A 12,191-nucleotide genomic window follows, 5' to 3' on the forward strand; every position below is an offset into this window, starting at 1 on the left:
ACAGGCCAGTACATCAGGAGACGTGGAGGAGGCCGTAGGAGGGCAACAACCCAGCAGCAGGACCGCTACCTCCGCCTTTGTGCAAGGAGGAGCACTGCCAGAGCCCTGCAAAATGACCTCCAGCAGGCCACAAATGTGCATGTGTCAGCATATGGTCTCACAAGGGGTCTGAGGATCTCATCTCGGTACCTAATGGCAGTCAGGCTACCTCTGGCGAGCACATGGAGGGCTGTGCGGCCCCACAAAGAAATGCCACCCCACACCATGACTGACCCACCGCCAAACCGGTCATGCTGGAGGATGTTGCAGGCAGCAGAACGTTCTCCACGGCGTCTCCAGACTCTGTCACGTCTATCACATGTGCTCATGTGCTCAGTGTGAACCTGCTTTCATCTGTGAAGAGCACAGGGCGCCAGTGGCGAATTTGCCAATCTTGGTGTTCTCTGGCAAATGCCAAAAGTCCTGCACGGTGTTGGGCTGTAAGCACAACCCCCACCTGTGGACGTCGGGCCCTCATACCACCCTCATGGAGTCTGTTTCTGACCGTTTGAGCAGACACATGCACATTTGTGGCCTGCTGGAGGTCATTTTGCAGGGCTCTGGCAGTGCTCCTCCTTGCACAAAGGCGGAGGTAGCGGTCCTGCTGCTGGGTTGTTGCCCTCCTACGGCCTCCTTCACGTCTCCTGATGTACTGGCCTGTCTCCTGGTAGCGCCTCCATGCTCTGGACACTACGCTGACAGACACAGCAAACCTTCTTGCCACAGCTCGCATTGATGTGCCATCCTGGATGAGCTGCACTACCTGAGCCACTTGTGTGGGTTGTAGACTCCGTCTCATGCTACCACTAGAGTGAAAGCACCGCCAGCCTTCAAAAGTGGCCAAAACATCAGCCAGGAAGCATAGGAACTGAGAAGTGGTCTGTGGTCACCACCTGCAGAACCACTCCTTTATTGGGGGTGTCTTGCTAATTGCCTATAATTTCCACCTTTTGTCTTTTCCATTTGCACAACAGCATGTGAAATTTATTGTCAATCAGTGTTGCTTCCTAAGTGGACAGTTTGATTTCACAGAAGTGTGATTGACTTGGAGTTACATTGTGTTGTTTAAGTGTTCCCTTTATTTTTTTGAGCAGTGTATATACGGTATGACACAACACTAGTTTGACTGGTTTCATGACAGCATGCTCTCAAGGCAGGTAGAGGATTTTAAAGGGGGTTGGGGTGGAATCTCTGGTTGAATATGAACATTGAGTCCCAAATGGCACCCTATTCCCGTCAGTACATGATGCACTACTATTGAACAGAGCCCCATGGGCCATGGTCAAAAGTAGTGCACTATTAGGGAATAGGGTGCGATTTAGGACGCATCATTGTACTTTGGCAGGGACGGAACACATTTGACCAATGTTGAATCACAAATTCACTGCGTCAAACATCTGATAAAAGATTAGACTCAGTAAAGTGGTCATATCAGAAGGAATTATATAATATTTTGTGACATCATCGGCAGTGAATGAAGCCAACTTACTAGTAGCGACATTAATACCTAATCAGACCTTTTGATATCAGTCCATTCTAGATGGACCACATTGGTTTTCAGTGTTCCCATCTATCAATATATATATAAAAAAGATACATATAAACATTCCTATAACAACATATCTCCATTAAAATACAAGCATTCTCACTGTAGCAGTATGTTTCCCATGACAGAAGACCTATCTCTTCGTCACCTCAGCCTTTAACCATGGCTAACTCTGTGACAGCTTTGAGAGGCTGACTTCACTTTTCTGTCCTCTTCTCTGTCCCACTGTGTTTCCTTCTCTGAGTCCAATGCCTCAGTCTCTGTCACTGTTAGGTGCTTGAGGCTAAAAATGAAATGTATCTTACTTTCCCCTGGGTAGATAGAGACGGTACAATCTCTTCCTAGTACATGTAAATCAGTGGAGGCTGGTGGGAGGAGCTATAGGAGGATGGGCTCATTGTAATGGCTGGAATTAAATCAATGGAACGGAGTCAAACATTCCAGCCCTTACAATGAGCCCTGCCTCCTATAGCTCCTCCCACCAGCCTCCTCTGATGTATATTTCCTCCTCTCTCTTTCTAATAGACACACCCTCTCTGAATTTCCTCCTCCCACTTTGTATATCTAGCCACACCCTCTCCGAGAGTCCTCCTGCCACGTGGTCTGTCCAGCCACGCCCCCTCTCTGAGTTTCCACAGTTCAACAGACAGTATCTGTGTTAAAGGAGAGCTGCACCTGCCATGGAGACATACAGGTGATTAGTAAAGGATAAAATACAGTCAAGTTTACTTACAGGTAATGACTTAGTTATTACGTTTAAGTGTGATCCGCATAGTGTGTCTATGTAGACAACATCCCATCTCACTTTCTCAGTCTTTTCCTCTCCCCTCACACCCTCTCTTCCCTTTACACCCTCTCCTCTCTCTTCCTGCCTCTCACCCTCTCCTCTTCAAAGCTGATGAGGCCCTCATCGTCGTCACTCTCCAGTTCCTCCGGCTCTTCGCTGACCAGGGCGCTGAGCTCCGTATTGGCCGGCCGGGGCCTCAGCAGGGTGAGCAGGCGCTGCAGGGGTGACTGGCCTCCACCAGGGGGGGAACTCTCCTGCTGCTCCAGGTTGTCACTTTGCTTCTTGGCAAAGTTCACGAACACCTAAGGGAGGGAGAGAACGCAGAGAAACAAAGACAAGGGGATATAATTGAGACTTTTAAGCTTAGATGTTTCAGCTGCAAGGCCTTCCTCAAGTCAACAAACAAACATGAAAGGGAGCAATAACCGATGTCTGTGCATGCACAGATTTTTTTTTATAAACGTTTAAAATCACCTCATCTGGACTGTCTCAGTGGAAATTATCAGTGGTGTAAAGTACTTAAGTAAACATACTTCAAAGTACTATTTAAGTAGCTTTTTGGGGTATCTGTACATTACTATTTATATTTTTGACAAATTTACTTTTACTTCACTACATTCCTAAATAAAAGTATGTATGTTTTACTCAATACATTTTCCCTGACACCCCCTGCTTAGCAGGACAGGAAAATTGTCTTAATTCCCACTTATCAAGAGAACATCCCTGGTCATCCATACTGCCTCTGATCTGGCGGACTAAAATGCTTTGTTTGTAAATGATGAGTTTTGGAGAGTGCCCCATGGCTATCTGTAAATAAAAATAAAATGAAGAAGTGATGCCATCTGGTTTGCTTTATATAAGGAATTTGGAAAAATTTATATTTTTACTTTTGATATTTAAGTATATTTTAGCAATTACATTTACTTGTGATACTTAAGTATATTTAAAACCAAATACTTTTACTGAAGTAGTATTTTACTGGGTGACTTTCACTTTTACTTGAGCCCTTTTCTGTTAAGTTATCTTGACTTATTCTCAAGTTTGAAAATTGGGTACTTTTTCCACCACTGGAAATGACTAAACACAGTGTAACAGTAACTCACATTGTCCAGTGTAGTCTGGCTGACAGAGTAGTCCTCTATCCCCAGCACCTCCACCACCTGCTCCATCTTACTGAACACCTGGGCCAGGGAGATACTGTCGGACTTCAGCTGGAACTGGACTTTAGTGTGGTGGCGCTCCTGGGGGTGGATTCAATTCAAACAACTTGTGTTACTTGCAATCACACCTGCAATTTTTTTTTTTCCCTGCCACTGACTCTGCTGATGGCAGTTATGTCAAAGAAGAGTCTACCTGCATTAACTGGGATATGTGGTCCAACTAAACGTAGGGTTCTACTCAATCTGTAAAGCTGAAGCTTTCATTTAAAAGGTCATTTCCGATTGAGCCGGCGACATACGCAGCGTTTATCGCGAATGCATTCTCTGCGAGAGCAGGAACATTGCCTTTAAATTTTAAATCACGCTGTAAAGCAGAACTTCCTCGATGCGGAATGAATAGAGCCCTAATCGAATGCACTGACTGTAAGCGCTCTGGATAAGTTCCAAGTATCAAGTTTTAATGTCACGCGCAAAAGTTCAGTGAAATGCCTTTCTTGCAAGCTCCAAACCCAACAATGCAGTAATCAATATCAATGTAGCACAAAAAAATAGCACAAGAGCGTCTGCTAAATGGCAAATGTAATGTGTACCTTTAGTACAGCCTCAGGGAAATTCCTGTTGAAGAATCTCACCACCTCCTTCACATTGGCACTGGTTCTAGTCCGCACTGTGATCATGTAACCGTCACCAAACCTAAGGAAGGCACACAACCACGATGAGAGTAGACAAGACACACAGGCCATGTTTGCTTAATTTAGAAATTCAACCTTCTTCCTTGAAGTAATCACGGCTCTAAATTGGTTGGATTGGCAGAGTAACAGGGTGGTAACCTTGCTTACATCTATCTGACCACATATGGATCTGTGCTTACCTCAAGGAAATAAGGAAGGAAGGATGCATTTCTGAAGTATTTCAACAGGGTCACAGATTACATAACAGGTCGTGTAACCATATAGACAAACGACAAGTTGAAGGATGGAGGAAATAGAAAAAAAGAAGGGGGATTCAAAGATGGTTACAGATTAGTTGGCATCCCATAATGTCTTCAGCTTCTGGTTGGCCGAGCAAAAGAGTGAGGCCACACCCTGCATTAGCTGAGTGAGTGTGCACTTCCTCTGACCTGTTCTTGAGGTGCTGGATGCTGCCCAGGCATTTGAACCTGCCGTTGACCATGATGCCCAGTCTGGTGCACAGTGCCTCACATTCCTCCATACTGCAGAGTCAGAGACATTCACAATTGACATTTTAGTCATTTAGCAGACATACTGACAGTCACCGCTATCAGCAGAATCAGTGCCAGGAGGAAAAAACAAGCGTGAGTGTGAGTGCAAGGCAGGGGATAACAGACGTCTTACCCACTCACTTCAATAATACAGATACTAGTAAATACATTTGCAGCACACAGTATGCAGCACATGTCTGATGAGAATGAGTGTCTCACCTGTGTGATGTCAGCACCACAGAGCGTCCCGTCTTGATGATATCAAGGATGAGGTTCCAGAGGAATCTGCGGGCCTTAGGGTCCATCCCTGTAGTAGGTTCGTCCTGGACAAACACACAGAACAGGACACAATCAGAACTGAGGGTATTCTATCTTATCCAGAGGAGAATATGTATTTTTGTAAGTATTTTAGAATTTTTCAAACAAAAGACAATATTTGTTTTTAAATTAAATGAAGAGAAACAAAAAATATAATAAAATAAAAATTAGCCAGAGCCCTATGGCACCCTACTTCCTATATAGTGCATTACTTTTAACCAGAGTCCTATGGTCCCTGGTCAAAGGTAGTGCACTATATAGAGAATAGGGTGCCATTTGGGTCACACATGGTGATGGGGTTGAGTGAGTCTAACCAGGAAGATGAGAGAGGGGTATCCGATGAGGGCGATGGCAGTAGACAGCTTGCGCTTGTTTCCCCCACTGTAGGTGCCAGCGGGCTTGTCTGCATACTTGGAGAGCTCCAGTTTCTCTAGGGCCCATGAGACCACCTGAGAGGGGAAGATGAAAGTAAACGAGGAACTTATCAACAACATCGATTCAGAAAAATCACACAGTAATATAATATTTTGAATGCGAAATGTGGAGTGTGTGTGTGTGCATACGTTTGTATGTGTGTGCGTGCATGCATATGTGCATGTGTGTGTGCCCGCTTGAGAGTTTGCGTGTGTTGTAGCCGTACCCTCTGCTCGTCCTTCCAGGGGATGCCTCGGAGGCGTGTGTACAGCTCCAGGTGCTCTCTGGCTGTCAGGTCTTCAAACAAGGCATCAAACTGAGGGCAGTAACCAATGCTCTGCTGCACTCTCAACAGCTCCCTCAGGATACTGACAACACAATACAGATCCAGCTCAACAACAGTACCTGGGCCCGTATTCATAAAGCGTCTAAGAGTAGGAGCACTGATCGAGGCTCACGTCCTCCCTGTCCATATAGTCTTACTGATGATTATCTAAAAGGCTAAACTGATTATAGATCAGCACTCCTGAGACAATTTATGAATACGAGCCATGATGTACAGATTTATTACTAAAACTAGCATAACACATTGAGACGTGTATTGGAATTAGCAATAACCACTTCGGTATCAATCTCAGGTAGGCTACAGTACCAGTATCTGATATAAACTTTTACTAAGACTAGCATAGAGCATTGAGATTTGTGTTAGCATTGTGATTAAAGACCCATCTGGGGTACGTCCCAAATGGCACCCTGTTACCTATATAGTGCACTACTTTTGACCAGGGCCCGTCAAAAGTAGTACACTATAAAGGGAATCGGGTGCAATTTGGTACGCAAGACCTGGTGTATATGTAAAATACCTGTTTCCCCCTATGAAGGCCTCCCCTCCCGTGGTGCTCTCGTCACCAGTCAGCATCTTAAAGGTGGTGGTCTTCCCTGCTCCGTTCACCCCCAGGAGGCCAAAACACTCCCCAGGACGCACGCCCAAACACAACCGGTCCACAGCCAAGATACGACCCATCTTCCTCGACTTGTACACCTGGTGACACAGAGCATGGTATAAGGAAGTGACTATTTATGCATTGCGCGTTTTACATAACTCTCAAGTTTAAATAGCCTCCTTGTAATGCACATTGTTGAAGAAAAATGTCTATTTAAATCATGCTGCCAGATTACAATGAGGTGCATAGTATTGTTTGCACAGATCTGTTCCACGGAAATGTTGCCTCTAGTTAGTGCTGAGCGATTAACCGAAATGTTGGTTATTTTTCGGTTGTTAAACAACTAATTGATGACATCAGTTAAATTATTTAATTCCATTTGTAAAAAAAAATAATCTGTGAGCTCAATGCACACATTGCGCAATTTCTCTAGACATAAATCAGATCAAGCCCGAACTGTGCGATGCAGTAGGGAGTTTCCAACAGGCCAATATTCTACATAGCTTAGCATGATAGAGAATGACAGAGAGCAGCTGCTTCGCGAGGTATCTCAAATAAAATTAAATCAAATATCTCTACCTGAATATACATTATCTACGTCAGGAATGGGCAACTTTGATCATGAGGGGCCGCAGTTGCTCACGGGCCTGCGTACCCACATCCATACATTTCATAGTTAATTATGTGCAATTCTACACATTTTTGCCATTGAGCGAAGAGGATTCTACACAATTTGCCATAGGGTGGAGAGAAATGTTTGCAGTTTTTAATATGATATCTGAGTGAGACTGACTACCAAAATCAATGGTGGCCCCCCGGCCAGTAATTCGACCATGATTACTACGTTTAGATAGCTGGCCATTAGATTAACTTACATCTATAAAATGTTAGCTGACATGGGCTAATTGAGTGACTGTCAATGACTGACATAACAAGAGAGAAACTGCTGATGAACAACCAAATTTCGAAATTGCACCTTGTGTATTCTACTATTCTAACTCGCAACAGTAAGTTGAGACCCTGGCATGAGTTCCAATATATATATATATGGATATATATATATGTTTCTTTGGGGGGGGGGGGGGGGGGGCTCCGAGGAATTGATCCGAGGGCCTTCAAAAGAGAGGCATGCCACCAGTTGCCCATCCCTGATCTAAGTGATTGATAGGTCAGCAGGCATAAAAGTATGCCTTATTTACTTTGAATAACTACTAAAATAGAAATGTTGTCAGACAGCAGCTTTATAGAGATAAGATGATGACTTGGAATGAAATAATAAAGTCACTAAATATTTTTGTTTTACTATACACAACAACTGAAATATTTTATTAAAGTAAAGTAGTGTGAATAAATGATGGTAGTAAGCAGTCACTATCATCATGGGACTTTTATTCATTGTTTTATTCTGTGTTGTTATAGCATTCAACCCACATAATGCATAGTGCATTTCATGTTTTTTTTAAAATATCGAAACCGAAAACCGGGATTATTTTTTAAATAACTGAAGCGAAACGACCTGAAGCACAAATCGCTCAGCATTGCCACTAGTGTCTAGTGATACTCAATTGACCTTAATGCTATTTAACCTACTATACACTTATCTATTCTGGTCCTGAAGCTAAATAAAGCACATTGGGATCTCTGTGTCTGTCTGACCTTGGTGAGGTTGTCAATCTTCAGCATGTCGTTGTCAGCATCTCCTCTCAGTACTCTCCGTCTCTCACAGGCCACATCCACATCATCATCCTCTATGAGCTGGCTGCTCACTGGTACTCTCCTGTTACAGTACACACACACACACACACACACACACACACACACACACACACACACACACACACACACACACACACACACACACACACACACACACACACACACACACAGTCTTGTACAGCTAACTTTTGTACAGCTAACACAATTCAGTCCCATTCAAAATCCTATTTTCCTTAACCCCTAACCCTAAATGTAACCCTAACCCGTACTCTTACCCTAACCTTAGCCTTAACCCAAAAATCTAACTGCAACCCTAAAACTAACCCTAGCTCCTAACCCTTAACGTAATTCTAACCCTAATACTAACTATAACCTTAACCCTAAACCCCCTAGAAATAGCATTTGACTCTGTGGGGATTAACAAAATGTCCCCAGTTGGTCAAATGTTTGTTCGTTTACTATGCTTGTGGGGACCAGAAGTCTACACACACACACACACACACTCAGAGTCTGCACAGAACTAGAACACTGCAGTGGATCTTATTGGTGTAATACACACACACACACACATACTAATGCATGCACATTCCACATATAGCACATTGCATGCACCTACACACACGAGCAGACACACATGCACACACACACTCACAAGGGTTTCCTGAGGAAGTTGTACTGACACAGGATGGTGATGAAGAATCCTACAAAGCCCTCGATTGTCATGGCTACCAGCCCTCGAGTCACAATGTCCCACTCAAATGGAGACTTGATCTTGTCAAACTGACCTGAGAGTTAAATATATAAGAGAGATTGAATAGATTGATTAAATTCAACAGGAGGAGGGCAGGATTCAAATGTACGGAACTTGAAATATAATTGAACTGTAACAATACCTATTTTAGCATAGTACTCATTGATGTATTCGTTATAGGCCATTTCCATCAGGCCGTGACCCAGGTTGTAGTTTGGGAAGATAAGGAAACAGGACTTTAGGTAGCTGTTCACCAGTTTCAGATCCTGCAGGGAGAGACCAAAACACAGTGGTGTGAGGAAATGTTCAATATAGGGTTGCTAAATTCTGGTCATTTTCCAAAAATTCTTTCAGTTTTTCAGAAATCCTGTTTAGAAGTTTCGGGATTTCCTGCTTCTTCCCTCCTGATTTCAGGCAACTTTCAAACGGAATTTCAGAAAAACCTTGGGGAAAGTTATAGGAATTCTGTAATCTGTCAGTACACCAATACTGTCAGCAGAGTAAAACACACACCTTGTCATGCTCAAAGAGCTGCAGCAGGAAGGTAGCCACTGTGGCAGTGATGCCTATGAAAAGGTTGATGACGATGAGGAACACATAGGCCGTGCTGGGCACCTCGAAACAGAAGGAGGCCGGGTACATGATTGGAGTGATAGACCACCTGAAGGGAGAGAGAGAGAGGGAGGGAGGGAGGGAGAGAGAGAGATAGATAGAAGGTTGAATAGAGAGAGAAAGAGAATGAAAGAGAGGGGAAAGAGAGAAAGAAAGTATGATAATAGGCTATATTCATTAAACATTCATTACAGTTTCTTGATATCGTCAAAGACAGTTATGAATAATGCATTACTGTTCTTAAATGATGTCATCAAAAGAACACTGTCTATGTTTTTTTTCCAGGTTACCTACGGTAAATCCAAAAGCAATTTTTCTGTGTATCCCTCATAATGGGTCTTAGATAAGAGAAGTGCTGATGTGTCTTCAGTGAAGTGCACTCACCCGTAGAGGAGGAAGAGAGACAGGACCGCAGGGAAGTTGGTTGGGGATGTGTACGCAGGAAGGTCAAAGACAAACAGGATAAGGACACAGCACGTGGCAGGCACCAGATAGTTCAACTAAGAGACAGAGCGAGACAGAAGAGTTTCAGTTAGATAGGCTGGCAGAAATAGACAATATCTCTCAAATATTCATAGTACCCTCTGTAGATAAACAGGACAAACAGAGAGAAGACAGACAGGCCCTGGTAGGACTTGTTTCAGGGAGTACGGCTATAGGGACTACTTCCATGCACAACGCACACAATAACAAACTTCACCCCCCCTCACCATGTCCCATATATAGTTAGCCAGCCAGTAGATGACTGGGTCACATCCAGACACAAACTGCAGGTGCTTGGCCTTGGTCGACTTCTCTGCCACCAGAAAGACCACAAAGCTGGCTGGTACAAAGGACATGGCCACGATGATGAAGATAGCTATCACCACATCAGTGCCCTGGAGCCTGGAGGGACCAAAATAAACTTATTAAGATAGTGTTTGCATCCCAAATGGCACCCTATCCCCTATATAGGGCCCAATAGGGAGTAGTGGGCCATTTGAGACACTGTCAGGTACTTTCAGAAATGTTGTACCATATATAGTATAATATACAGTAACTCAATGCATAAATTCTTACAAGTAGTCCAGAGAGAGGCTTGCACTGGTGCGGTTCATGGGGTGGTTGGTCAGTGTGATTCCTGCAGAGCCAAGCACACATCAACAACATGGTTTAGATGTAACAACAGTATAGCTTCCGTCCCTCTCCTCGCCCCGAACCAGGGACCCGCTGCACACATCGACGACAGCCACCCTCGAAGCATCATTACCCATCGCGCCACAAAAGCTGCGGCCCTTGCAGAGCAAGGGGAACAACTACTTCAAGGTCTCAGAGCGAGTGACGTCACCGATTGAAACGCTATTAATGCGCACCCCACAAACTAGCTAGCCATTTCACATCGGTTACACAAGGAACTTTGAAAATACATTTTCACATAAACAACTACCTAATTCAAATAATCCCAGCCAGAGTGCCAGCCTGTTTGTGCTATAATGCTAACTCCTCGTCACCTGTGAAGAAAAGGGAGAAATAAGAGTCTTGACTCCGCCCTAAATCTGTCCGTGTGAAAATACAGCGTGAAGCAGACTAAGTGGGAATTTGGTCAACATAAAATATAATTGCTAATTTGCTACGTGAGGCTTATTTGATCTAATAGAAGTTGGTAATGTTTAGGTTTTTATGAATGTATTGATATAAGTGTACGCCAGTGGCATTCCGCCAACATTGAGAAAAAATATTTTATAACGGAGCTGTGCCTGTTGTTCACACACGTATCGACCCTCTCATTGGCTCGAATTATCCAGCCAACCTCTCGTCTGCCTTCATTTATTTCCATTGTTAGAGTGGTCAGTCCAGTATCTCGTCAGTACATAGATAATCTTTGTTGTCACTCATTGTCATTGCTTTGACAGCAATGAAGTTGGCAAGATAAAAAACTGATCTGGAACCAGGCTTCTGAGTACGTACAGGTAACACCGATATAAAGTGTCTTAATAGGGCGTTGGGCCACAACTAGCCAGAACAGATTCTACAAGTGTCTGGAACTCTATTGGCGGGATGCAACACCATTCTTCCATGAGAAATTCTATAATTTGGTGTTTTGTTGATGGTGGTGGAAAATGCTCCATCCAGAAGCTTCCATAAGTGTTCAACTAGGTTGAGATCAGGTGACACACACACCGACACACAGACCCTTTAAAAACATCTATGCTCCTTCCTTTGAGAGCCCTCTTTAACAGTCAGGGAGGTCTCTTCTAGCCATCGTAGCCAAAACAATGGGCAACTGGGCATTTTCATACATTATCCTAAGCATGGTGGGATGTTAATTGCTTAATTACCTCAGGAACCACACCTGTGTGGAAGCACCTGCTTTCAATGTGGTTTGTATCCCTCAATTATTCAAGTGTCTCCTTTATTTTGGCAGAATCTCTTACCGTATGCGGCAGGGTTGCCCTTGCCTGGAGGCAGGTTGGCACGCAGGATGGCATTGTTGAGGACGTTGAGATAGGTTGGCATGCTGTGGTACCCTTTATTATTGAACAGCACCTATTGGGATGGGGACAATTCTGTCACTGGCAATGAGACAGCAGCGCAAATAGCTAAGTGTAATAATAAACCTGTCCATCAAACTGACACTAGAGTTGCATCCCAAATGGCCCCCTTTTCCCTATATAGTGCACTACACCCTCCCCCTTTCAAGAA

At 43.9% G+C, this 12,191-nt stretch overlaps 1 protein-coding gene across 1 annotated transcript in view; it reads right to left on the reverse strand.

Moving 5' to 3' along the window:
• Positions 1–1,112: 1,112 nt before the first annotated feature.
• Positions 1,113–12,191, reverse strand: part of abca2 (ATP-binding cassette, sub-family A (ABC1), member 2) — a 91,864-nt gene continuing 80,785 nt past the window's right edge. Inside the window, exons 34-50 of the mRNA XM_038998467.1 lie at positions 11,924–12,035; positions 10,569–10,629; positions 10,220–10,394; positions 9,894–10,009; positions 9,411–9,558; positions 9,040–9,163; positions 8,799–8,931; positions 8,087–8,207; positions 6,350–6,528; positions 5,713–5,854; positions 5,387–5,521; positions 4,974–5,077; positions 4,653–4,745; positions 4,123–4,225; positions 3,476–3,613; positions 2,465–2,674; positions 1,113–2,260 (exon numbers count right to left, since the gene is read on the reverse strand). Coding sequence (XP_038854395.1) covers positions 2,225–2,260; positions 2,465–2,674; positions 3,476–3,613; positions 4,123–4,225; positions 4,653–4,745; positions 4,974–5,077; positions 5,387–5,521; positions 5,713–5,854; positions 6,350–6,528; positions 8,087–8,207; positions 8,799–8,931; positions 9,040–9,163; positions 9,411–9,558; positions 9,894–10,009; positions 10,220–10,394; positions 10,569–10,629; positions 11,924–12,035 — 2,130 coding nt within the window. The 3' untranslated portion in view covers positions 1,113–2,224. The remainder of the gene's footprint in view (positions 2,261–2,464; positions 2,675–3,475; positions 3,614–4,122; positions 4,226–4,652; positions 4,746–4,973; positions 5,078–5,386; positions 5,522–5,712; positions 5,855–6,349; positions 6,529–8,086; positions 8,208–8,798; positions 8,932–9,039; positions 9,164–9,410; positions 9,559–9,893; positions 10,010–10,219; positions 10,395–10,568; positions 10,630–11,923; positions 12,036–12,191) is intronic.

This window comes from Salvelinus namaycush, chromosome 1 (genome assembly GCF_016432855.1).
Source record: "Salvelinus namaycush isolate Seneca chromosome 1, SaNama_1.0, whole genome shotgun sequence".
In the NCBI taxonomy this organism is placed as follows: domain Eukaryota; kingdom Metazoa; phylum Chordata; class Actinopteri; order Salmoniformes; family Salmonidae; genus Salvelinus; species Salvelinus namaycush.